Here is a 26,865-nt window from a genome sequence, read left to right as displayed (position 1 = left end):
AGCAGGGGCAGTTAACCACTGAGCCACATCATCCCCCACTTTTTATTTTTTATTTTGAGATGTGGTCTCACTGGAGTGCTTCACTGAGCCTATTCAGTCTTTTTTTTTTTTTTTTTTTTTAAGAGACAAGATTTTACTATGTTACCCAGGCTGGCCTTAAACTCCAGGGCTCAAGTGATCTGCCTTGTCCTCCCAAGTAGCTGGGACTAGAGATGCTCGACGCCATGTCAAGTATAGTGTTGGGTGTTTTTAATGGTCTTGTTCAAATTAGAAAGCATGGCTCTGTACCAGGAAGCCAGATGAAATGGGAAGTTGATGTGCTTAAAGGCAACCCTGCGGCTGGGGATTCTGGTTGGAGGCGTCGGATGTGGTGGGGGGGTGTGCGTGGAGAAGCCTAGTTTCCATTGTACTTTGGATGACAGATTTATGAGCTGATTGGACAGACTTTGCTGCCTTTTACTATCAGCAGACTATTTTTCCCATTGCAAATTCTGTGATTAGCTTCCTAGGCTCTCTGCTCTTGGGATCCCTTTTCAAAAGAGAAGACAGGATCAGTTATCTTGATACCTGTTTCGTTTTACCTTGGTCTAAGCTCATCTGGGCCTTTGTTTTCTTTTGATGTTTCTATTTAAACTTGGTTTCCATCTAAACATGATTAATATTTCTAAGATAAGTTTCACCGAACAGAATGGTTTGTGAGTCTTTTTAGGTTTCTCTTGAACACAGCAGCTCTTTATGTTCCAGCCATATGGAACTTTCTGGAGTCCCCTGAGCACTCAGCTGTTTCCTGCTTATCGACTTTTGTTCTGGCATGCCCCGTGTATTGATTTCTTCCTGCTTTCCATCCCCTGGATACCTTGTATATGTCTATAACAGCATCTGCAGTGCTTCTTGGCATTTTATTTATTTATTTTTTTCAGTGCTGGGGATGCAGTCCAGGCCTTACCGAAATGCTCTTCCACTGAGCCATATCCCCAGCCTTTAGTGTTTGTTTAATGGAGAGAATTGGTGGACTGTAGTAAATGTGGAGATGGATTTGGGGGCATCCGGTGACACAGGTCTCAGCCTTATGCCATCATTGAGTTCCTGTTCAGTTCCATTTTGTGTCTCCTTCCCTACCGTCTGCCATGCTCACACCCACAGGGCAGGTGCCAGTCCCCACAACTGCTCTGCAGATTAGCAGCCTGAGGTTCCTTAAATACTAGCCCTTTGGCTGGCCTGAGGCTGCCCTCAGGCCACACCTGTATTTTGGCTATGAAATCTTGTGAAGTCCCAGCCCAGGGAACCTCCCTCTTAAATCACTGTTGTTAAATATTCTCTGAAAAAAAAAAAAATTCTCTGAAGAAATCAGGCCCTCTGAGGTGGCTCTGCAACCCACACACCTACCTTGATTTAGGTGGAGATGTGGAAAGCTTCTAGAACTTTGCCCTCTTTTCTGTTCTCCAATGCTTTCTTGTTTACACCTAAGGTAGATCCTTAGTAGTTTAACCCCCTTCCTGGTTCTGCTAGGGACTTTTCTGAGCACTGAGGGGACAGTAGGGAACAGCAGGGAACAAAACAGGCAGTCTTACTCTCTTGGAGTCTGCATTCTAGATGGAGGAGATAAGCAGATACAAATGAGCCGAAAATGTGAATAAATACAAAATGTGTTCATTTTCTGTATATGTGTGCATTTTAAACTAGGAGTTTGCCTTGGGATGCAACTAGCAGTGATAGAGTTTGCAAGAAACTGCCTTGATTTGAAAGGTAAGTCTAATAAACATTTATTTAAAAAGTTATCACTTAAATATTTTTAGCAATATTGGTAAATTACTGAACTCTTTTCTTAATTTTCAGATGCTAATTCCACAGAGTTTGAACCAAATGCCCTAGTTCCTATGGTAAGTGACTTGTTTATCTTTCTGGAATATTCTCTGGGATATTTTACTTTATTTTATTTTTGTGGATGGATCCCAGGGCCTCACACCTGCTAGGCAAGCACTCTACCATTGAGCTACATTCCATTTTCAGCCTGTTGATCTTTCTGGGTCCAGTCATTGTCATTTCATTTCTGGCTCTTGCCTAAGCTCATAAGGGGCAATTATTATTTTTTCCTTACAGTGCCAGAACATTTAAATTTTTATATGAATTTATTATTATCTATTATTTTTATATCAAACGGCTTTGTTCGCAGTTGTCTATCTTGTCAGCTGTGCCTTGAAGAAAAGATACAGTCCTGGACTGATTTCTCTTTGTAGCAGCTTTCAAGCTTAATGTTTAGGAAAGGATTAAATTGGCTGTGACAACAATTTATAACAGTTAATATAAATAAATGAGCTGTCCTGTCTCTAGACTCATCCCCGGTCTGTCTATTTTCCACATTGGTGGCCATCTATCTTTCTAAAACAAAAGTGACAACCATTCTGCTGCTGGGCCTCATGTTCTGCCAATTCCTTTCCCCCTAAAATATTCAGTGCAGAATTGTTGGCTGGGCCCCAAAGGCTGTTGTGATCCGTCACACGCTGCTTTGTTCATTTGTCCCATAGCATCCCAATTCCTCCCATGCTTTGGGTTTGATGTTTGAACACATGTAGCCTGAGATGTCCCCCATCTTTTGATCTCAATAAAACCAATGAAGAATTTAGCTAAAGCAACAATTTGGTTATCAGAAACTTTCTATTCATCCTGAGAAGCTTCTCCTGACCTCGTGTCTTTCCCTGCCTCTGCCTTCTTTGGCCACGCTCACTGCTAATAAGACAAGCTCTTCACGATTGTGCTTGGCCTGAGTTTGCCTGCTCACCAGTTACCTGTGTGCACACAATTGTGTCCTGGCTGCTTAGCACCCACCTCTAATAGAACAAGCGACTCACCAATAGTTGTGATTGTGTTTTTGTTTTTTTTTTTTAAATAAATTTTCTTAATATGTTATAATTAGTTATACATGATGATGGGATACATTTTGATACATTATACAAAAAATGGAGCATAACTTTCTCATTCTTCTCTGGTTGTGTGTGATGTAGAACTACACCGAATATGATTTTTTAAAATATTTTTTTTAGTTGTCAATGGATCTTTATTTCATTTATTTTTATGTGGTGCTGAGGATCGAACCCTGTGCCTCACACATGCTAGGCAAGTGTTCTGCTGAACCACAAACCCAGTTCATAACTGTTTGTTTTTTTTTAACAATTTATTGAGATATCATCACATACAACGAAATTCATCTCTTTGAAATATGCCATCCAAAGTCTTTTTAAAAATTTTTTAGTTTTAAGTGGACACAATATCTTTATTTTATTTTTATGTGGTACTGAGGATCGAACCCAGCGCCCCGTGCTCGCCAGGCGAGTGTGCTACCGTTTGAGCCACATACCCAGCCCCAATGTCTTTTTTCTTTTCTTTTTTGGTACTGGGAATTCAACCCAGGGGTGCTTAACCACTGAACCACATTCCCAGCCCTTTTTATTTTTTTTTAATTTTGAGCCAAAGTCTTGCTATTTTGCTTAGGGCCTCATTAAGTTGCTGAAGCTGGCTGAGAGCTTGTGATCCTCCTGTCTCAACCTCCTCTGAGTCGCTGGGATTACAGGCATGCACTGTCTGCCCAGCTCCAATGTCTGTCTTTTAGCATATTCACAGATCTGTGTCACTATCACAGCATCAATTTGGGACCATTTTCATTACATCAAAAAGAAACTCTCCTACCCCATAGTTGATATCCCCAAGCCTCCTGTCCTCCACCACTCCCCACCATGGGCAAACATTAATCTACTTCCTATGTTTATAGATTTGCCTATTCTAGTCCTTTCATATAAATGGAATAATAAAATATGTGACCTTTCGTGACTGGCTTCTTTCACTTAGCCTAATGCTTTCAATATTTGGCTATATAGTAGCATGTATCAGCACTTCTTTTCTTTTTATGGGTAATGAATATTCCATTGTATGGACATACGCATTTTATTTTTCCATTCATCTGGACATTTGGGTTGCTATTGCAAATAATGCTGCTGTGAACATTTATGTACAAGTTGTTGTGTGGATATATTTTCATGACACTTAGCAGTGGAATTGCTGGGTCATATGGCATCTCTATATTTATTCCTTTGAGGAGCTTCCAGAGTTCTCCAAAGAGGCTACAACATTTTACCTTCCCGCCAGCAATGAACAAGGGTCTCAATTTCTCTACATCCTTGGGAACACTTGTTACTATCTGTCTTTTCGATCATAACCATCCCAGTCCAGATGAAGTGGCATTTCTTTGTGCCTTTGATTTGCATTTCCCTGATGGCCAGGGATGTAGAGCATCTTTTCAGATACTTATTGGCCACTTGTATGAATTCTTTGGATATTCATATCCTTGGCCCATTTTCAAATTGGGCTATTTTTGTTTTTATTGCTGAGTTGTAAGTTGTTCTTTATGTATTCTAGATACAAGTTCCTTATCAGATATATGATTTGTTCTGTGGACATTTTGGATCAGATCATTCTTTGTTGTATGTGAGACGCTAGATGCCAGTAGGACCCCATCCCCCAACTCTGAAAATACCTCCAGTTTCCTGGGGGCAGGTGCAGAATTGCCCTATTGAGAAGTGCTGACTTAAAGAAATCTACTTCTGTTCCTGTTCCCTCCTTTCCCTGATGATAACCATTTGTTCTTTTGTTTTTCTTGGTTTATCTTTCCATTTAAAAAATATGAGTAAGGGGGACTGGGGTTGTGGCTCAGTGGTAGAGCACTTGCCTGGCACATGTGAGGCACTGGGTTTGATCCTCAGCACCACATAAAAATAAAATAAAGGTATTGTGTCCACCTACAACTAATACACACACACACACACACACACACACACACGTAAGACCCGTATCTCTCTATGACCTTTCCCCTTCTTAGGTAAGTGATACAAACTCTCCATGTTTTTTTTCCTGCTTTGCTCTTTCCACAACATTATATGCTATAGATAATCCCATGGTAGGATACAGATTCTTCATGCCTTTTTTTTTTTTTTTTTTGGTATTGGGGATTGATTCCAGGGGCACTTAACCACTGAGTCACATCCTGAGCCCTTTTTATTTTTATTTTGAGACATGGTCTTGCTAAGTTGCTTAGGGCCTCACTAAGTTGCTGAGGCTGGCCTTGAACTTGCAGTCCTCCTGCCTCAGTCTCTCTGGTGGCTGGGATTATAGGCATGTGCCACCACACCCAGCTCTTCATGCCTTTTTATAGCTTTGAATCAAACCATAATGAACCATAGCTTCCTAGCCAGATGGTACTTTCAAATCTTATGCTCAGAAGTCCTAATACCAGCAAAGAGTTCCTTATGAGGTTTTAATATAAACTCATTTCCTGACTAATAGTTGAGATAGCTATACCAGGAAAATAATGGGTTTTCTTAAAGGTATACTTTGAGATAGGATGTGATTTTACCAGTAGGTGCCACTGTTAGATAACTTTGGCATAGCTCATTCTTTGATGACTTTTCTTTCTTCTTTTTATGGTACTAGGAATTGAACCCAGGGGCACTTAACCACTAAGCTACATCCCCAGCCCACCTCCCCCTTTTAAAAAATATTTTTAGGTGGCAATGGACCTTTATTTGATTAATTTATTTATGTATTTTTATGTGGTGCTGAGGATCAAACCCAGTGCATCACACATGCTAGGCAAGCACTCTACCACTGAACCACAACCCCACGCCCCCAGCCCTTTTTGTTTTTTGTTTTGAGACAGTGTCTTGCTAGATTGCTGAGGCCAGCCTCGACCTTGTGATTCTCTTACCCCAGCCTCCTGAATAGCTGGAATTACAGGTGTGTGCTACCACACTCGGCATTGATGACTATTCTTTATTCTCTGTGCGTGTGTGCATGTGCACATGTGTATACACTCATTAAATAAATTTGTAAACTCAGGGTAAACAAAAAAGGTTAAGCCCTGGGGCTGGGATTGTGGCTCAGTGGTAGAGTGCTTGCCTAGCACCACATAAAAATAAATAAATAAAATAAAGGTATTGTGTTCAACTACAACTAAAAAAAAAAATTTAAAAAAGTTAAGCCCTGGTGTAAAAATATTTCTTATTTGCTCCCACGTCATCTCAGTTTCCTTTCCTAGAGGCAACTGCCTTTATCTGTTTCTTTTGTTATTGGTTCAGAAGCTCTGTGTGTGTGTGTGTGTGTGTGTGTGTGTGTGTGTGAGAGAGACCTACCCACGTGTGTGTATAGATGTATTTTTTTTTTCTTTTTGGCTGTGCTGGGAATGGAACCCAGGGCTTTGTGCATACTGGGCAATTGCCCTACCACTGAGTGACACTCTTGATCCCTGTCCTCCCTTTTAAAAACTGACACATGCTAGTAAGCTTGAGACATTGTTCTCACCTTGCTTTTTGTACCAGTTGCCCCACATCAATGGATCTTTCCCTGCTTGCTCTTATTTAGCTGTGTGTTCTATGGATACGTCAGTTTTTATTTAATTCATCTTGTATTTAGGTTGTGCCCTTTGCTTTGTTAATCTTAAATCATGCTGCCAATTAGTCTCCGGGTACATATGTCCCGCACCCACATGTGAACACATCTACAGGATGAATTCCTCGAAGGGGAATTGCTAAGTTGGAGGCGATGTGCATTTTACATTTCGATGGCTCCTATACACATAAGTGAGATGAGAACAATAAAACCTAATTGCTATTGAACATCTTTATAGCCTGCAATCAGTTTGCTGGAGAAAAATAGCCATAAGAACCAGCGTTTGTACTAATGGTGAGAAGGTTATTAAAGAAAGACTAAGGTGGCAGAATCACGAGGCAGCCAATGAATGAAGCCTAGGAAGCCACTTTACTTGAGCAAATCACAATAACCTAGTGGTCCATGGTCATTCTGCCATTCTAGCTAAAAAAGTAAGCAATTTGGAGGCTCTTGTAGGGTTTATTTGCTGCTAAAATCTGTTTTGTAGGCATCATGATCCTCCTTTGGTATGCATGATAAATGTTATGGTTGCTTATGGAATCAGTGGAGACCCTGGCACCCAGAACAGATATAAGAGGAGGTGACTCTTACACATAAAAGAAGGAACATAATGTTCTCTAAGGGTTAAGGTAGACTCTGAATCTTAGAGTAAGTAAAATCTATCTTATAGTGTCATTTCTCTGCTTGATCCACAAGGTGTAATAGCAGGCTCTGGGATATTACAGTGTATTTAGGGTTCTATATCAACTCTGGTGTTTTGGATTGTTTCAAAGTAGTCTCTGCCTTCTAGATAATGATTATGAAGAACATAGCTGACTTACATTATCTATGTCAATCCCATGTCAGCTGCTGACATTGTTGACCTTGACTTTGGCTTAAGATCTCTTTTGTTCATCTGTAGGGTAGTGTATAACATTGTGGACTTGTGGCACTGAGGCACATACATAAGGAGTGATCTCAATCTAATGTTTAGACATGTGAGCTCCGTGAGGATAAGTAACTCTGAGGAGACGGGGAAAAAAATAGACATGTGGATCTGCTTAACTGAAACCATTTCATTTTCATTTGTTGAAAAAGATAACCAAAACCACAATAAATAAACAGAACAAAATAAACAAAGAAAACTCAAGCCAGATGCAGTTGCATAAACCTGTAATCCCAGTGACTGAGGCAGGAGGATTACAAGTTTGAGGCCAGCCTGAGCAATTTAGCAAGTCCCTAAGCAGCTTAGTGAGACCTTGTCTCAAAACAAAAAATAAAAATTAAGGGGCTGGGGTTATGGCTCAGTTGTAAAGTGCTTGCCTAGCACGTGTGAGACACTGGGTTCAAACCTCAGAAATTGTGTCCACCTACAACTAAAAAATAAATATTAAAAAAATTAAAACAAAACAAAAAGGACTGGGTATGTAGCTCAGTAATAGTATTCCTGGGTTCAATTCCCAGTGCTGCAACCCACAAACCCCCAAACAACAACAAAACCCCCCTGAATTTGCATAACACCCTGGAAACAGAATGTCTGTTCCAACTGCAAAACACAGCAACACACATGTGCCCACCAGGATGGTAGTATTGGTAATAAAGTACTTCAAATTTCTTGCTTTTTCTTAAGATGCAGATAGATATTTGAGACTGGATAGTTGATATTGTTTCACTTTTGGTTATCATTAGTATGACTTAACTTTCAAAGTTAATTTAATTTTATATCTCATGGTTGATTTGTGAAATAGTCACTTATAATTAAAAGTTAATTCAGGTGAAGAGTAATTTATGTCATACATTAAGCATAATGAATGCATTACATTTTTTGCCTTTATTTAAAACTGTGTTTGAAATATTTTCCCTTCCTTAATTTTCAACAACTTTATGTGGTATGCAAATTGAGATGTTTTTAAAAAACCAGACAGCCCATTTAGAGTTACCTTTTAGGCGACTTTTATTACTTCGGGGACTAATTTGCCTTGTGAACATTAAAATATTTCTCAACTGACAAAAGATCTTATAGAAGTTATTTTGAAGTGAGCTGGGCTAAACCCCCTCCCTATAAAAGCAGTTATTAAGAATTCAGCTCTAATGTGGTGAAATAGCTTTTTATGGACCTGTCCTGCAACCTAATAGTTGTTTGATCCTGTCTCTAAAGAGATGTTAGGTTCTGAGTTGATAGCAGACTGAGATAGCGACCTTCTACCTGGACAAAGAAAAATTCTCAAAGGGAAACCTTGCACACTGTTGATGGAAATGTAAGTTGGTACAGCCATTATAGGAAAGAGTGTAGAGATTCCTCAAAACACTGAAAATAGCTGGGTGTGGTAGTCCACTCCTGTAATCCCAGCCATTTGGGAGGCAGAGGCAGGACTAAGACAAGTTCAAGGCCAGCTTCCGCAATTTATCATGGCCCTGTCTCAAATAAAAAATAAGAAGGACTTGGGATGTGGTTCAGTAGTAGAGTGCCCTGGGGTTCAATCCCTAGTGCCCCCCTACAATCCCCCCAACAACAAAAAAACAAACAAAAAATGGAACTAAAACTGCCCTAGGGATATAGCTCAATTGGTAGAGTGCTTGCCTCACATGCACGCCCTGGGTTCAATCCCCAGCACCACACATGTGCACGCACACACACACACAAAATAAAATAAAATGGAACTAAAACTAAAAACTACCATATGATCTAGCACTCCTCCTTCTGGGTATATATCCAAAAGATGTGAGCTTAGTATGTTCAAGAGATGTCTGTACTTCCATGTTCATTGCAGCATCAATCATAAGAGCCAAGATGTAGAATTGACCTAAGCGTCCCTCGATGGATAAAGAAAATGTGGTATATATACACAATGGAATTTCATTAAGCCTTTAAAAAGAAGGAAATCCTGCCATTTGTAATAATGTATATGGACCTGGAGGACATTATGTTAAGTGAAATACCTCAGACACAGAGACAAACACTGCATGATCTCATTTATATGTGGAACATAAAAAAAAAATGGAACCCATAAAAACAAAGAGTGGAAGGGCAGTTACCAGGGCCTGAGGGTGGGAGAAACAGGGAGATGTTAGTCAAAGGGTACAAACTTGCAGTTATTAGATGAATCATTCTGGAGACCTAATGCACAGGCCTAGTGACTGTTGTTAATAGATCTCAAGTGTTCTTGCCACACATGCACACACACATATAAATGGTCACTATGTGAGATAATGGATATTAGCTTGATTTTAATAATCTTTTCACAATGTATGCATATATGAAAACTCATATTGTACATTTTGAATATATATATAATTTTTGTCAATAATTTCCTAAAAGAGCTTTTTTTTTTTTAAAAAAAAAAAAAAAAAAAAAAAGAAATCTCCTTTCCAGGGTGAGGGCCTCTGCCTAATGACTCAGGGCATCTTTTCCTGGCCTTCATCCCTGTGTCTTCTCTTGGAAAGGAGACAGTGCAGCTTGGAGTGAGCACCCATTAGTGAATCACAAGGGTAATCCATTATGTTAACAAAAAAATGAGTGACAAAATGAGTACTTCAAATCTAAAGTAGTTTAAAGCTTTTGTACCTTGAGTTCAATAGGAAATGCCTTAGAAATAAGTATTTCAACCTCTTTAAAGACTTTTTTTTGGCAGTAGGAATGATTGAATGTTAGTGGAAAGGGATTACTTAAAAAAAAAAATTACTATGTTTAGAGCTTGTCCACTTCATTGAAATCCCAAATACAGTGTATTACAAATCAACTTTTGAGTTCATTATTTCTCTTGCAGTCTAGCTGAGGATTCAAGCCAGACTGGAGAAACAAATAACCAAATACATGGGCAGTATATGAGGGTGCCCTCATTAATGTTAATGATATTGTCCACTAGAACTCTCTGCCATGATGGAATGTTCTATATCTGTGTCATCCAATATGGTAGCCACTAGCCACATAGAAAGCACTTGATATGTAGTTAGTTTGGCTGAGGAATTGAATTTTAAATTTTATTTAATTTTCATTGATTTATACATCAATAACCATATGTGTCTAGTGGCCACAGTATTGGACAGTGCAAGTAGGTCATTCTTTCTACTTTGTCAGCCAGAGTGTGACCATTTATGTCACTCTCAAGAATTCAGAGTCAAGAAAAAATACTGTGGGTTGGAGTAAGAAGGGAAGATTATTGAAGGCTTGGGGACTTTATTTTTTTAAAATATATTTTTAGTTGTAGACAGACACAATACCTTTATTTATTTATTTTTATGTGATGCTGAGGATCGAACCCAGTGCCTCACATGTGGAAGGCAAGTGCTCTACCACTGAGCTATAACCCCAGCCCAGGCTTGGGGACTTTATAAAAAAGAGAGGAGACATGTGCTAGGCTGGGATATCCAAGATCTGGTCATGAAACAGTGCGTAGCTTGGCAGAAGCACATGGCTCCTGTAGGGAGTATAAAGAATTCAGGGAGATTGGTGCTGATTTGTGAAAGTCCAGGAGTATCAGTGTGAAAATTAACTTGAAGCCAAAAAGGAGCTAATAGGATAATTCCTGTCATCTAGGACATCTGATACAAATACCATGCTCATTCCGGGCTTTTCTATAGAATGGATAGTTTAGGAAGATTCACCTGGCATGGGAGCTTGAGGAGAGGAGAGAAAAGACTACAGGCAGGGCACATGGGTGAGGATTCTGGGAGCTTCCAACTTCAAGTTAAGGAGCTGGGCCAGAGCAGGAGTCACAGTAACTGCTGATCTGACTGGGAAAGTGGAACAGTCAACAAGATTTAGTGACTAGATAGTCAAGAATCAACCAGCAAATACCTATTGAGCCCTTCTACATACCAGGTCCCAGTCTAGACTTGAGGATACATCAGTGAAAGAGCAGATCAAACCCTTGCCCTGGTAGAACTTGTAGTCTAGTGAGGAGTGGAGGTAGGGGGCTGTTAAAAAGCTGGACTGTTGATCTGAGGGGAAATGTAGGTGAACTCTGGTGACGTGGGAGATCAGATCAATGTTGTGGAATCGAGGCCAAGAAGGCTAACAACATGAACATATGCGCACACGCCACTCCACTCATTTCCACCTTTTCTTTTTGGTACTGGGGATTGAACCCAGGGGCACTTTACCACTGAGCTATAGCTCCAGCCCTTTTTAAAGTTTGAGATGGGGTCTTACTAATTTGCTGAGGCTGGTCTGGAACTTGCAATTCTCCTGCCTTGGCCTCCCAGATTGCTGAAATTACAGGCATGTGCCACTGCGCCCAGCTTCATTTTTACCCTTTATGAAGGTTAAACCTCAAACAATAATTTGTCCATGCCAGCCAATCAGAGGTATCTCTCCTGTCTGTTTGCTATATCTTGTCCCTGTTCTTGCCCTGCTTGCTGTGGAGGCCCCCTGCATGGCCCTGGCTTTCACTGTGTGTCCTCCACACCCTAGTAGGCTCTTAGATGGCATCTACCTCATCTTAAAGCACATTCACGCCATTCTGTGACTCCTACACCTTCTGTTCCCTTTCTGGCCTTGGGCTGGCTCTTCAGAATGACAGCCAAGGACTTTGATGGTCTGAAGCCAGTGTGCCCTGCATTCCTCACACCTGGATTTCCATCCAAGACACAGTGTGTATGTACATGGACACAATGTGCTTATTTGGGGTATTTTCTTTTGAATAGCCACTGCTGCCTCTTCCTTGTGTACTCCCCTCTGGTGCTTCTTACAAATCCCAGGTGAAATGCTACTCAGAAGGGGCTAAATGATACCTTTACCATAGGCTAAAATGGGAAGCTAGAGTGCCCTGGATACTACACACCTAATGAAGCACAGGCAGCAAATAATAAGCATTCAGACTATTGACTAATGTTGGTTAGGAATGAAGCTGTAAAATCTTAAAATATTAGAGTGGCTAATTTAACAGCATTAGAGAATAATCAATCATGACTGGATACTGTGTTATTGTGGGAATTGAATCAATTAACACATATTGACTGAACAAAACATAGAGACCCCATAGATGCTGCAAAGACAGTTTATAATATCCACACCCTGGTGATCTCAGTCTCTCAGTCTCATAACAAACTAAGAAGACATTGGTACTTTTTTATTTTTATTTTTTGGTACTGGAGATTGAATCCAGGGGTGCTTAACCACTGAGCCACATCCCCAGTATTTTTATTTTTTCTTTTGAGACAGGGTCTCATTAAGTTCTTTGGGCCTCACTGAGTTGCTGAGCTGGTGTTGAATTTGCAATCCTTCTGCCTTGCCCTCCTGAACCACTGGGAATATGGGTGTGCGTCATGAGTCACACCTGGCTAGACTAATACTTCTTTTTTTCAGGGTTGAGTCCAAAGACCAAATTCGGGGCCTTATGCTCTGCAACTGAGCTAAATCTCAAATGCCTGATCATTTTTTTTTTGGTACTGAGGATTGAACCCAGGGGTGCTCAACCACTGAGCCACATCCTCAGCCCTGTTTTTTTTTTTTGTATTTTATGTAGAGATAGGGTCTCACTGAATTGCTAAATGCCTCACTAAGTTGCTGAGGCTGGTTTTGAACTTGTGATCCTCCAGCCTCAGCCTCCTGAGCCGCTGGACCTGATAATTCTTAAGGGAACGAGTATTCCCCCCCCCCCTTTTTTTTTTCTTAAAATTTCTGCACAGGAGATTGAACTCGGGTCCTTGCACCTACAAGACAAGTGCTCTACCACTGAGCTACATCCACAGCCCTTTTAAAATTTTATTTTGAGACAGGGTCTCATTAAGTTTGCCCAGGCTGGCCTTAAACTTGGATGGGGATGGGAGCCTGGGCTTTTGCTCCACTGGCTGCCTTTGAGGGTCTTTAAGCTACTGGGGCTGTATGTGTGTGAGTGTGTGTAAATGACAGCAGCCACCTTGACTGACACACCCAGTATACACTTAAGTTCATTAGGTTAAAAAGAAAACCCCTGGAGTCTCAGTTTAGGGTAGGATAATACAGCGATCTTTTGAAGGGCTTATACAGTTGAAAAACATTCATTATTACTATTTTCTACATTTTGAAGGGGAAATGGTTCCATAGCATTCTGATGTGTTCTACAGAAAGTAAAGCTTGGCAATTTTGGCTCCCAGCATGAGTTAAAAATAAAAAAGATTGAAAAACATTGTTCAGAATGTTGTTTTCTAGAACCAAGATGTTAGGCCGGTAGACCTGAGGCCACCCCTCAGTTAGGAGCAGAGCGACTGACTCTTGGTCCTGTGTTCCTTCTGTTCCCTCGAGGGTCATTCCTTCAAAAGGCACAGTGAGTGCTGGGAGGTGACTTAAAGACAAGTGTCTGCTTTTGAAGTCTGTTCCTCACTGGTTATTGAATAACATGAAATAAGGGTTGAAATTGGAAATGACGCCAGGACTGAGTAGTTGGGGGGAGAAAACAAGGAACTGAGTTATTCTTCTGGAAAAGTGGAGTGATGGCCTTGCTTTGACACTCCAGGATTCTTTTCAAGTCCCTGACACCATCTTTGTGGTCTTGGGTGTACTCTCATAGTTATTTGGGGTCTCTCTCTTTTTTTGTATGGTGTTGGACTTTGCATATGCTAAGCAAATGCTCTACCACTAGCCCCATCTCCAGCCCCATTTTTAAAAATCTTAAAATCAGATGAGTCAGGAATTTAAAGTAATTTTAAATATACTCAGTGAAGAGAGTCAGTACTCAAAGAGGGGAGACATGTCTAAGAATTTCTTTATTGACAATAAGTGGATCTCACAGCCAGATCATTATAATTGTGAAGAATTCAACCGGAAATCTGAGGATTCCATGTGAGTTAGAACCAGGTGCTCTTCGTTCAGGGCTCAGGATGCTGTTTTGTTTGCTCCTTCATTGGGATATCTTTTTTACTAACACTTGGAATTCTTCGAAACTAACTTCTCCATCTCCATTCTTGTCTAGCTCTTTAAAGAGGTTGTCGATAGTGCTTGAACCCTGGTTTTAGACAAAAAGGAAGACATGTTGGGGGGGGAGATGAATCAGATACTGCTACACATTCTCTGAAATTAGCGAGACTGAGTGTTCTTTTCAAGAAGGCTGCCTGAGTTTCCAGTCATGTGCTATTGATGGTTAGGTGTGGAAAAACCAGCTTTAGGTTGGTCCATGTCACAGTACCTTTCTTTTTTTTAACTGTATCACATTTAATATTTAATAGAATAATGTGTATTTTATGTACTTTAAAAAAATGTGATCTTATGACATTTTCTTTGTGCCCCAAAAATATTCCTCAGAAAAGGGGTCCATGGGCTTTACCAGACTACCCCTGACCCACAAACATTTGAGGACCTCTGCTTCAAGCTTTTCCTGGGAGCTGGTTTTGTCTCTGGCTCTAAGCCTGTGGTTGCCATATAACCAGAGGCAGCAGGCAGTGAGGACTAGCTGGCCCATATTGCCTCTGGGTCAAGTGAGGCTTTTAGTAGCCTGTGTTATCCTCTCAGCCACTCTATAGGGGAGACCTACTTTATAGGTGAGGAACCTGAGGTTCAGAGACAGCTGCTAATTTGCTCCAGCATTCACAGTAGTTAGCAGAGGGCTTGGGCTTCAGACATTGACCCCAGAGCCCAACACTGTAAGGAGCCACCACCTGAGATTTTCCCAAACCCTGGGCAGCAGCACACCTCTGGATTATCCAAGATGACTTTGGATTACTAGTTCTCATGCTTTAGCATGCATCAGAGTTGCCTGATGGGCTTCCTGACCTTAGTAGGCACAGATGGATGGCTAGCTTCATGGGGGTCAGAGTTTATCATTCACTAGCCCTGTGGAAGGCCTAACATCTGTATTTTCAACAGGTCCCTAGGTGGGGCTGATGCTGCTGGTCCAGGACCAGGCTTGAGAACTACTGCTTGAGATGCCCCATGAGCTTATGTTCAGGCTTTGTGACTACTGGTATTCCTGTATCCTAAGCAGACTTACTTTTTTTTGTCTCTGCCATAAAGCTCAAATCTTAAAACCATTTACTACTTGGAATTTTAGGTGGGAGTCTATTTGTGGCCAAATAATACTTAGAAAGCCTATTGAAATAACTGTTAAGTTTGTGTCAACTTCAAATGACATTGGCTGTCTCTCTATATCTATAGGTATGTATACACAAAATAGTGGTTAAAATAAACAACATTTAATTTACCTTATTAACTATTTTTAAATGGACAGGTCAGTAGTGCTGAGTTTATTTACTTTGCTATACAACAGATCTCTCCAGGCAGGGTATATTTTAATCCTTAAGAGTCCTACAAAGACACTTGACCCTTTGGGGAATCACAAGGCCAAACTCTTTAGTTATTCAACATCTGCTTTATAAATGCAAAGCATTTACTAAATTCCAAACCATATAAGTTGATAATAATACAGCGTACAGCTGGAAAATCTTAGTAAATATAATCAGGTATATGTAAGCAGACTTTCAAAACTTACTATTAATCTTCCTATCTTTTTCTAAATTATAATAGTCTTATGTACTTTTTGTAGGAAATACATAAAATAAAGAAAAATTCACTAGTCTTACCTTTTTTCCTCTTTGTGCTACTGGGAATCAAACTTTGGAACATTCTACCCTTGAGCCACATCCCCAACCCTTTTAAGTTTTTATTTTGAGACAGATTCTTGCTAAGTTGGCCTCAAACTTGTGATCCTCCTGCCTCAGCTGCTAGAGTAGCTGGTATTATAGACATGGGCCACTGTGCCTGGTGAGTCTTACCTTTTAAAATGACTCGTTTAGTTGCCTGGGTTTTCCTGTTAGATTGTTATTTTTCTTTTTGTTCTTTTAATTAAGAATCATTTTTTCTTGCTAGTGCTTTTAACTGTTTTTAAAGGTTATTTTAGGGCTGAGTATGTAGCTCAGTGGCAGAGCACTTGCTTAGTGTGCACAAGACCGTGGGTTTGATGCCTATCACCACACCAAAAAAGTTATTTTTAGGAGTTGGGGGTGTGGCTCAAGGTTAGAGTCCCTGCTTAGCATGCACCAGGCCCTGGGTTCAATTTCCAGCAACACACATGCATGAGCTTGCGCGTGCATGCGCATACACACACACACACACACACACACACAAGTTACTTTATATTTCAACTCTAAGAAAATGAGGAAACATCAGATTATAATGTTGTTGAATTCAGCAGTTTTTTTTTTCTTTTTAGTATTACAAACAGAAATCTTTCCAAATGCCATAGTGGCAGAAGGGGACATTTCTGGTTAAAACCTAGAAAGCAGGGGTACTTGAAACAAATACTTTCTTCTGAATTGGCTGTAACTGCTGCACAGTCATGTTTAGTTGCAAAGTGACAAAGATAAAAACTATGTCCCTAACCAAATCTTAGCCTTCCTTGAGTCTTCTGCTTGACTGGGCCTGGTGTTGTGCTTTCCTCTCTGGGAATCCAGTTTGAGCAAGAAACCTGCTAAGTCAATTTAGGGAAAATCCTTAGCCCTTGGGATCTGATTGCCCTGGTTATCTTTTTAACTTGGCCTGCCTTTAGCAAAAATCCTGTCAGGTCACTTTATCCTTGTTGTTTCACTAGTATTTTCCACCTGCTGATTCCACCCTGCAAAACTTGGTTATAAACCCCCATCTGTCCTTGTTGGAGTCCCAAGTTGAACTGGTCTCTCTCCATTGCAAGACCCCATGGTAATCCCCATACTTATCCTGATTGTTCCCCTCCCCCCACCCCCCAATAACTGCCTTACTATCTTTAACAAGTGTCATAAATATTTTTTCTCTAACAAAGGCAAAGAAAGTATAAAGAGAATCAGGCCCCCCCACCACCTCTGGACACATTATGATTTTGTTGACTCTGGGATGGTTTTGATATGAAACTTGATGGCCAAAGAAATTTAGTCCTTTCTAGAAAGTTGTTTAGAAGTGAGTGCATGGTTGCCTCATTAACACAAATTTAAGCACATAACACAAATTAGCATAAATTTAAATGGTTTTGAAATATAAATGGGTGCCCACAGGGCAATTTGTCAGCCTGAAGCTGGGTTTTCTTAACACATTCCCAAGGAAGTGTTGGTTTTGTTGAGGGCACTACATTAAAAAAAAAATGAAGCACATTCCAGGCCAGTAAATATTATTTTGCAGTCCTCTTTGTTTTCCTAAAGCCTGGCACAGAGGTGCTGAAACCAGGCTGAAGGCCTTAGTGGATCTGCATGGTGACTTGTGGGTCTTGCAGGCATAGCTTGGCCAAAGCCATTTACCATAGAGAGTTCTGTGCTGAGGCTGTGGGAGGGGTAGAAGGCTGGGCCCCTGTTTTCAGGGAGTTTGCCTGACTTTAGGGAAAGTGCCTGCACTGGGCTCCTTTTCCTCCTCCGCCCCTCCCACCATCTGAAGATCATTCAACAGCTCTGTAGACCTGTACTCACTTTGAGCAGAGTAGGGAATTCAGTCTGAATCAATAGCTTCAGTTCATCCTTCGACAGTTGGTCCGGATCACCTTCTTTGGCTGCATATTTTTCAAAAATGCTCTTTAGTTCTTCGGGAGACTTTTTACAACTCATTTTGGAGTCCTGGAAATTTGGAAGGAAATTAACTTACCAAAAAATTCAAATGGAGTTTTATGCTGAGTGTTATCAGCAGAATTTTAGTTCTACTGGGGCTTTTCCTTGGCCCAGATGGGAGAATAAGAAGAAAGAGAGGAGAAGAGAGGGTCAGGGTGGGAATATGGGAATGGCACTAGTAATCATCAGTTTTTTTTTAAATACATGTTAGTTGTAGATGGACACAATACTTTTATCTTATATACTTATTTTTATGTGGTACTGAGGATTGAACCCAATGCCTCACGTCTGCCAGGCAAGTGCTCTACCACTGAGCCACAACCCTAGCCCCTGTCAATGGATTTTAAAAATAATCTTTGGGCTGGGATTGTGGCTCAGCGGTAGAGCGCTTGCCTAGCACGGGCGGGACCCGGGTTCGATTCTCAGCACCACATAAAAAAAAGGCTGGCTCGCGCGCACGCTCTCTCTCTCTCTCTCAAAAAATAATAATCTTAGAGCTAGGGATGTAGCTCAGTGGTAAAATACTTGCAAATTTAAGTGCATAACGGAAATTAGCACAAGTTTAAATGCTTTTGAAATATAAATGGGTACAAGGCCCTGTTTTTGATCCCCAGCACTGCATAAAACAAACTTAGATAGTATGTTAAATGTCTGTTCTTAGAATACATTTGTTAGGAAATGATCTCTGGAGATAAACATTTTTCTTAGTAATTAATAACATTCCCCTCTCATGTCCACGGTCTGTGCTCTAGGCTGCAGTCTTGAAGAATCTCTGACCATAGCTTCTAGCCTCTAAGTTACTGGTAATATCCTTAGATGGCAAAACCCACTTTCTCTCCAGCTTACTTACTTGAACACCATTCTTAAAGGAAGCAAAGTATTCCTGTAAGCAGAAGGAGCTCTAGATGGGACTAAAATCACACTAACCTGGTCGCCTGACTGTGCAGCTGCTAGAAGAATCAGAGATGCGTGAAGAGTTGGGAAGGATCCTGTGACTTTTATAGTCTTTCAAGACACACCACCCTGATTATGAAATTTTCCTTTTGTTTGCCATTTAAGGGTAATTATTAATGGTTTTTGAAACCCAAGCTTAAGTCTGCATAAACCTGTTAATTAAGGGCAAGATCCAATAAAGGGCCACCTCAACAGTTAATTGATTAATGGTTCAGAGTCCCAAGAGCAAACTTGGATTTTTGTCTTCCTTAGGTTGTATTTTCCCTCCAATGTAAAATTAAGATATTTGCTCACAGTTCACATTTCAGATTGAGTTAAATGTGGACGATTGTTTTCAATTTAGTTGCATTCTTAGGCTTGGAAAAAAAAATCACTTTCTTCATATCCAGGAAAAAAAAATGCTATCACAGAAGGAAAATGTTACATAGTTGTTTTTTTTTAGAGAGAGAGAGAGAGAGAGAGAATTTTTTTTTTTAAATATTTTTGGTTTTCGGCAGACACAACATCTTTGTATGTGGTGCTGAGGATAGAACCGCACGCATGCCAGGCGAGAGCGCTACTGCTTGAGCCACATCCCCAGTCCCTGTTACATAGTTTTAAAAATTTTAGCAGGGCTGGCGTTGTGGCTCAGTGGTAGTGTGCTCGCCTAGCAATCATGAGGCCCTGGGTTCGATCCTCAGCACCACATAAAAGCAAATAAAGGTATTGTGTCCAACTACAACTAAAAAATAAATATTAAAAAAAATTTTAGCAGGGCCATTCACCATTAAGCTCTAATAAAAAAAATTTTAGTATGGCCCTTGAAGTCTCCACTTATGTCTTGGACAAGACAGTTACTTAAATATTTCAATACATGAATGAATGAATGGAAGTATTGCTTCAGAAGCACTTTTAAGATATGGGAAGAAGATACCTAATAATTTGGGGTTTCATTTGGCAAAGCAAGATTACTGAGTAACATGGTCATTTTTCAACTTTTCCATTATTTGTTGATCCCATTGTCTGCTTTATTTTTCTCATTAGCCTTTTCCTTATCAAGTATATTTTGGGAATCATTCTACAAACTTACAAAAACACTCAGCCTACTCTAATACAATTGGAAATCCTTCAAACTTTTTTGGAACTGCCAGGATTTAAAATTGTAGACAAAATTGATTTATATTGGAAAGAGTTCCATGAAATAACTAGGCCATTTCCAGGGGACATTGATCTAATACTGATCATAAGTCACAGGAAGGGGTTCCAGGTCGACTTTAAAAGCACTTAACAGCTTTTAAACACTTGTACACTTCCACACTGGTATAATTTTCTCTGACCTGCATTATATCACCTACAAATTGAGGCTTGAACTATCAGATTGTATTTCTCCCTGATGCTTTTCAGCTGTAAAAATCTAGAGCTGTCTTTACATTGGAGAACAAACGTGAAATCTTAAAGAGTTCCTTAAAAGCTTCCTACCAGTCTTGAGTATTTATCATTCCATGTGTCTTCTCTGTCTTGCATGTATTATTATTTTTATTACAGATTATTGAAGTCTGGTTTGCACCAGTATAGAATATGTGTTCATTCACTGGTTGGAGTTAAGACAGGCATTGTGTTTTTAGTGCATTTTGTTTTTAGTTGTAAGATTTTACACAAAAATATTCTGATTTTGACAGTGCTTTTTAAATTGAAATTTTAGAAAATTTCTGATGTTTTTATGTGTAGGTTCTGTTCTCTTAGGAAGAAGTCGGCTTTTGTGAATAACCATATCAAGAGCTATCTTTTTTCTCCAACATCTTTTAAAAATATTCTGAGTCTATAAAAAAGTACAAGAATAGTACAGCGAACTCTAGCCTACCTTTTGACTAGATTCATTAATTGCTAATATTTTCATGTTTGCTTTCTCTTTCTCTGGACCAACCCCTCTCCACCATGAGCCATTTGAGAATCAGTTGTGAACATTTATGTACTTACCCCTAAATGCCTCAGCATGTGTCCCCCCCACCCCCGCCACAAGGACATGCTCCCACATAGTTGCAATGCCATTATCACAGACTATATTCAAATCTCTCCAATTATTGAAACAGAATCTTAAGATTATCTGTCCCCTCAAATGATCACTGTGAGCTACAGTTAGTTGATGGGGTGGTTATTATATTTCTCTTCTAGTATGTATATTGAAGAATATGATTGTAATAATTACCTAACTTTTTTTGTGGTTGTGGGAGTTGAGCCCAGGGCTTCATGGATGCTGGGCAAGTGTTCTACCCCTGACCTACACCACTAGCCCAATAAATATAGAATCTTTTTTTTTTTTTTTCGTGGTCCTGGGGATTGAACTCAGGGCCTTGTTCATGCAAGGCAGGCACTCTACCAACTGAGCTATATCCCTAGCCCCTATAATCTTAATAGAAATAGATTATATGGCAGATAACATTTTATATAAGGAACACATATAACACATGACACATGGTGTATATGACATGTACATATATGTGTGTGTGTGTATAAATACATTCTAAGAAGCACTTTTATCAGTTAACAGTCTTTCAGGTTACAACTTCTCATTTCAAGGAAAGATGGGCCCAATGCTGCTTGTCAGAACTTATACAGCAGCAAATGCTAACAGAAATTGAAAAACAACCTGTGGGTCTTTTCAGTTTTGCTTGCTCATTTCCTCCAGTGACACCTCTTTACCCATAGACTTAAATCCACGAGGGTAAGCCTGCAGTCAGAAACACTAAATCCACTAATAGATAGTCTCATGAAACATTAACTAGAAATATATGAAGACAAGCGATAAATGCAGGGTGTGTTCACAAGAGTGCATTTTGAAATGCGAGAAGGGGAAAGAATGACAGGTACAAGATTGGTAATGGAAAAATGGAGAGGCAAAGGTTATTTATCATCTTGCTGCTCAATTGCTTGATCTTTGAACAGACTTAACTTTTCCTTAGGAAAAACCAAGAGTAATTTATTTTAAAAGCTCAGGGTGCCACAAACTTCCATGGCTATGTTATTCTGCTCCAAGTGAACAGTATGCAGTGTCTGAAAAAGCCCTTTGAGAAAGAGGGTACAGTGTTAGTACCCAGTCTTTGCAAAGCAGAACACGTGTGGAATGCTATCATGTAATCTTGAAGTTTAAAAGAAACCTTGAATACTAAATTATAGCTATTCCTAAAATCATCTGTCTTCTCAAAAAATCACTTGTGAGCTACAGTTGATGGGGTGGTTATTATATTTTATTATGATAACCACCCCATCAAATGATAAATACTCAAAAGACTGGTTATTATATTATAGTTTGCCTGTCCCCTTGTCTGGTGCCTGCCTTCCCTGGACCCTCAGACAGAGTTCACTTTCTTTTCTACTTTTAACCTTTCCCTGGGTTGTGAGTCTGTTGCCTTTGGGCCTGTCTGTGTTCATGCTCAGTGATTGAGTTTTAGAGGCCTCCTGATTATAGCCAATGCTTATTGGGAGTTTATTTTTACCATGGGCACTCCTTTGTCCTAAGCACCCGACTTCTGTGACATCATGAAATCCTCACAGCAATGCTATGAAATGGATGTCTACAGAAACATCTAAATAATGTATTAGCTTCTTATTGCTGCTGTAACAAATTACCACAAACACAGTGGCTTGAAACAATAAAAATTTCTTTTAAAATTTTTTTTTTTTTGTGGTGCTGGGGATTGAACCCAGGGCCTCATGCATGTGAAGCAAGCACTCTACCAACTGAGCTATATTCCCAGCCCTACAGTACAAATTCTTTCAGTCGTGGAGGTCAGAAGTATAAAGTGGGTTGGTTGGCAGAGCTGTGTTCTTTCTGGATGTTCTATGGGGGAATCTGTTTGCTTTTTTTTTTTTTTTTTTTAAGCTTCTAGAGGCTACTTAGTCTTGGCCCACCCCCCATCTTCCAATCTCTGTATGATTCTGTCATTAAGTTACCTTCTCTGATTATTACCTTTGTGCCTCCTTCTTTTTAGGGCCTACTCGGTTATGTTGAGTTCACCCTCATAATCCAGGATAATTTTCTGTTTCGTGGATGGGTTCCTTATAAAGGCTGAGTTTAGCCTGTCTCTGTCTCTTTCTCTCCTATGATGCCTTCTGCCATGTTATGACACAGCATGAGGGCTCTCAAGAGCCTTAACTTATCTGCAAAGTCTTTTGCCATGTAAGGTCATGGATTCTTGGGTTCCAAGGAATAAGATATGGACATCTTTGTGGGGAGGCATTATTCAGCCTTCTCCAGGGACTAACTAAAAATGAGTTAACAATGTATAGATTATTTATTTGGGAGGGTGGGCAGAGCAATGGTATTAATTATGGGGCAAAAAGGTGTACTGGAGGATATCCCTAAGGCATGGGCTCTTGTGGAATGGGAGGGAGAAAGTGCCTTCAGAAAAGTGTTAAAGGGGTGGTCTTGTGAATCACAGGGTAGTGGGAGGAAGTGGAGGAGCCCTTGGTATTAGACCAGTGTAGCTGAGGTAGACAGCAGGTTAGAATCCATAAGGAGAGCACAGCTAGCTGGGCTCATGCATGAGGTGCTACCTGAGTGCCCCCAGCAGTTTAGATCTGATCTGTAGTGACGGAGGCTGCTGGAGCTAGCTGTGTAAAACAGTATTAGGTAAGTACCATTGACAATAAAGCTAGCCCGTATATTTTTGTACAACTTGAATATGGACCTGTAAAGAATCAAAATCAGAGTAAAGAAGAGAAGGAAGAGAAAAACCAAAGAGTGCTAGGAAAGGAATGGGTTGGGGAATCCTTGTAAATATACTCAGAGAATACTCTAAAATACCTGAGCAAATTGCTTTGCATGTTGCCTGAGATACTGAAGATGGTCTGCTAGATGTGAAGCTTTCCCATTGTCCCCCAGTGAAATATCCAAAGGCAAAGAAAGGAAGGAAGGACAAGAGCTCCATCAGACAGACCCCATGCACACTGCCATTAGGGGTTGTATCATTAGTAAGAGAATTGAACGTCCTTACACTTTGCTGTTGAAGGTACCTGAGTGCAATAAGGACTTGAACCCATTATACTTTTATTGTGGTTTGAAGAAAAATTTAGTAAAGGTTAATTAGTATCATATTTATCCTCATGAGGTGCTTTTACATCTCCTAAAGCTTTATTACTTATTGATCCTTTTTTATTCTTTTTATGTCTATGGCTCAATTCCAAGAATGGACAGATCTGGGGAACAGATGACAGCCAGTATTCTGGCCAAATTAGAGGGGCCAAGGCAGTCCTTTTGCAATGGAAGAGGAATTTGCTTTTAGATGCGAAGTCTGGGTTATTTTGAAAATGTTGGCAACAAATCTATAGCATATTTCAGGTTCTTTTCTTTGATCACCCAGCAATAATAAAATAGTTAGGAGAATGTTCTCCTATCTCTCAGGTTTTTTTTTTTTTTTTTTTAATATGAGGGATTGAACTCAGGGGCGCTCTTCTACTGAGCTACATCCCCAGCCATTTTGTTATTTTGAGACAGGGTCTTGCTAAGTTGCTTAGGGTCTTGCTGAGTTGCTGAGGCAGGCTTTGAACTTGCAATCCTCCTGCCTCAGCAGCCTGAGCTGCTGGGTTTCAGGCATGTACCACCACACCCAGCTGAGGCTTGTTTTGGAAGGAATGCAAGGAACAAAGATGTTTGGGTTCCTTTTTTTTTGCTGAATCAGGTTGCTTATGATCCAAGAGGCTGTCAGGCACATCTTTCGAGCAAATAGTGTTGTTTGATAACTGTGAGGTTCTTTGCCTGAGTAAGACTTGAAAAACAAAAAGGAACAGAAAAACCTAATGGACAGCAGGAAAGAAAGGGGTTGGGGAATTGTTAAGAGTACTTGAGGAACACATGAGAAATTCTGAGCAAGTCCTGGGCATCCCTGGATGAGCCTCCTAGAGACACCCAGAGAGACCTGTCCTGTTCCCTCCTTCCCTGGTACCTTTCCTATTGATCCTCTCTGATTTTCCCCTTTCACTGCTGTCCAAGGCATCGTCTGGAGTGGTGGGGGGACTGTTTCCTTTGCTCTCCAATCTCTTTGCACTTTTTCCTTCTCCACTGGTTCCTGTGTTAGCACACTGCAGTCAGAGCAGCACTGTAGATGTTACCCTTTGGGATTTCTTTCTTTGCTCTCATTTTAGGGAAAGGTCATGTTTATTACTTCTGAACACACTGTAGAGAGTGTGAACTAATACCCTCATGTAAGGCCTTAGTAATACATTTCACTCTTTGTGCCTTAAACTTTTATTTTCATTAAAATAATATTATGGGCAAAGCCAACAGTTCCAAAGAACTGTTTCTTCTATAATGAAAGAGTCAGTACTCTTTCCTCACCCTCTCAACCCTTCTAGATGTTTCTCCTGGTATTTGCCTCCAGGTTTCTTTCTTTCTTTTTTTTTTTTCAATACCCATCTGGGTGTTTTTTTTTTTAAGTTGTTGATAGATCTTTATTTTATTTATTTATATGTGGTGCTGAGGATTGAACCCAGTGCCTCACACATGCCAGGCAAGTGCTACAGCCCCAGCCCCTTTCTCCTCCAGGTTTCTAAATAACATCCTCACATTTTTCTTTTAGGAATTTAAACATTTTCCCATGTTAGGTGAGTATTTAATGGCATTAGTATTTAACGGCCTTAGTATTTAACAGCCTCCGTGTCCACTACATTTTCCTTCTTTCCCTCACCACCTCCATACTTTAGTTTTGAAAATGTTTGCTTGTCTGGAGATATCTGTTAACTTCATCCTAAATAAGCACAAAGACAGGTTTCCTCATCTTAGTTGGGTAATTTTATCTGTTCTCAATGGTTCAGATCAGAGCATTCTTGAATATCAAATTCACCAATAACGGAACATACTACATTGAAAGACTGTGTGTTCTTGGACTCAGCTAAGTCAGTAAGGTGGGTGAATTGAATGGAGAATTACAGGATCTTTTTTTTTTTTTTTGTAGTTCTGGGGATTGAACCTAGGGGTACTTTACCAGTGAGTCACATCCCAAGCCCTTTTAAAATTCTTTTTTAATATTTATTTTTTAGTTTTAGGTGGACACAATATCTTTATTTTACATATATGTGGTGCTAAGGATCGAATCCAGTGCCTCATGCATGCTAGGCGAGCATTCTACCACTGAGCCACAACCCCAGTAATTTTTTTCTTTTTGAGATAGCATTTCACCAAGTGGCTTAGGGCCTTGCTAAATTGCTGAGTCTGGACTCAAACTTGTGATCCTCCTGCCTCAGCCTCCCGAGCTGCTGGGATTACAGGCATGTGCCACACAAGTTTAACAGGATGTTAGTAGAGTTTATTGTTGTGGTCTGCCAAGATGGTTTAGATTGTCTTAACTTAAATGGAAGTTAAATGAGATTGAGGCTCTGAATACACTTAGGACTTCCTGTGAGTCCATGACAGGTGGTGTGGTCTTATCTGCCCTTTCCTAGAAAATATTTAGAAAGGCCAGGTGTTCATAAGCAGCTCAGCTTCATAAACTGGAAGCCAATGCCCTCTCTCATCTCACTCCAGTAATACTTAATCTAGCCATAATTAGCCCAGCAAAGAAGATAGGGAAGAGATGCCAAGGCCAAGAGCAGTTCCGAATGGAGCACTCCATCCAATGAGGGATGTAATCCAGATTTTTCTCCACCCCTTCCCCTCAGTGACTCTTGGAGCTTGCTTGGGACACAGAGTTCAAATGGTTCTAAAAGTTCTGGAGCACTGATAAGATCAGTTGTTTTCTTAGAAAATTCTTACCTCAGGAAATTCTGGTTGTCAGGGATGCCAGTGGAGCAATCAATATGTGACGGTTAGGGTGTGGGGGAAAAAAGGAAAGGAAGTTTCTATGAGGGAAGCCCAAGCAATTCCATCAGCACAGGTCAATTTACCCAACTGTAATCTGTTATAACAACTTAAAAAAAAGAGATGAACCAAAACCATGAGATCATAGTGAACCCGGAAAACACATGAATTACCAGATTAACAAGAAGAGGTGAAAAACTTAAAAGTCACTTGTTTCTGAATTTCTGTGGTATAACCATAAAGATGAA

General features: G+C 40.1%; 2 protein-coding genes across 7 annotated transcripts in view; one reads left to right on the top strand and one right to left on the bottom strand.

Annotated features, from left to right (window-relative positions):
* Window positions 1-26,865, top strand: part of Ctps2 (CTP synthase 2) — a 100,542-nt gene that overhangs the window by 38,597 nt on the left and 35,080 nt on the right. For all 6 annotated transcript variants that reach the window (XM_071606268.1, XM_027927425.2, XM_071606266.1 and 3 more), the window contains 2 exons: window positions 1,684-1,746; window positions 1,837-1,880. In XM_071606268.1, coding sequence (XP_071462369.1) covers window positions 1,684-1,746; window positions 1,837-1,880 — 107 coding nt within the window. The remainder of the gene's footprint in view (window positions 1-1,683; window positions 1,747-1,836; window positions 1,881-26,865) is intronic.
* Window positions 14,235-17,892, bottom strand: S100g (S100 calcium binding protein G). The gene is made up of 2 exons (XM_027927427.2): window positions 17,758-17,892; window positions 14,235-14,339 (listed from the first exon to the last, which is right to left on the bottom strand). Exons 1-2 carry the CDS (start codon window positions 17,890-17,892, stop codon window positions 14,235-14,237), a joined length of 240 nt encoding a protein of 79 aa, XP_027783228.2.

Source organism: Marmota flaviventris, chromosome X, assembly GCF_047511675.1.
Source record: "Marmota flaviventris isolate mMarFla1 chromosome X, mMarFla1.hap1, whole genome shotgun sequence".
Lineage (NCBI taxonomy): Eukaryota > Metazoa > Chordata > Mammalia > Rodentia > Sciuridae > Marmota > Marmota flaviventris.
Note: the sequence above shows the minus strand (reverse complement) of the source record. Positions and strands in the feature narration are given on the sequence as shown.

Excerpts from the sequence above, each read along its gene's own strand:
- S100g (XM_027927427.2), bottom strand. The coding sequence starts at position 17,892 with ATGAGTTGTAAAAAGTCTCCCGAAGAACTAAAGAGCATTTTTGAAAAA. Across the intron at positions 14,340-17,757 it reads AATTCCCTACTCTGCTCAAA|GGTTCAAGCACTATCGACAA; the intron begins GTGAGTACAGGT and ends GTCTAAAACCAG.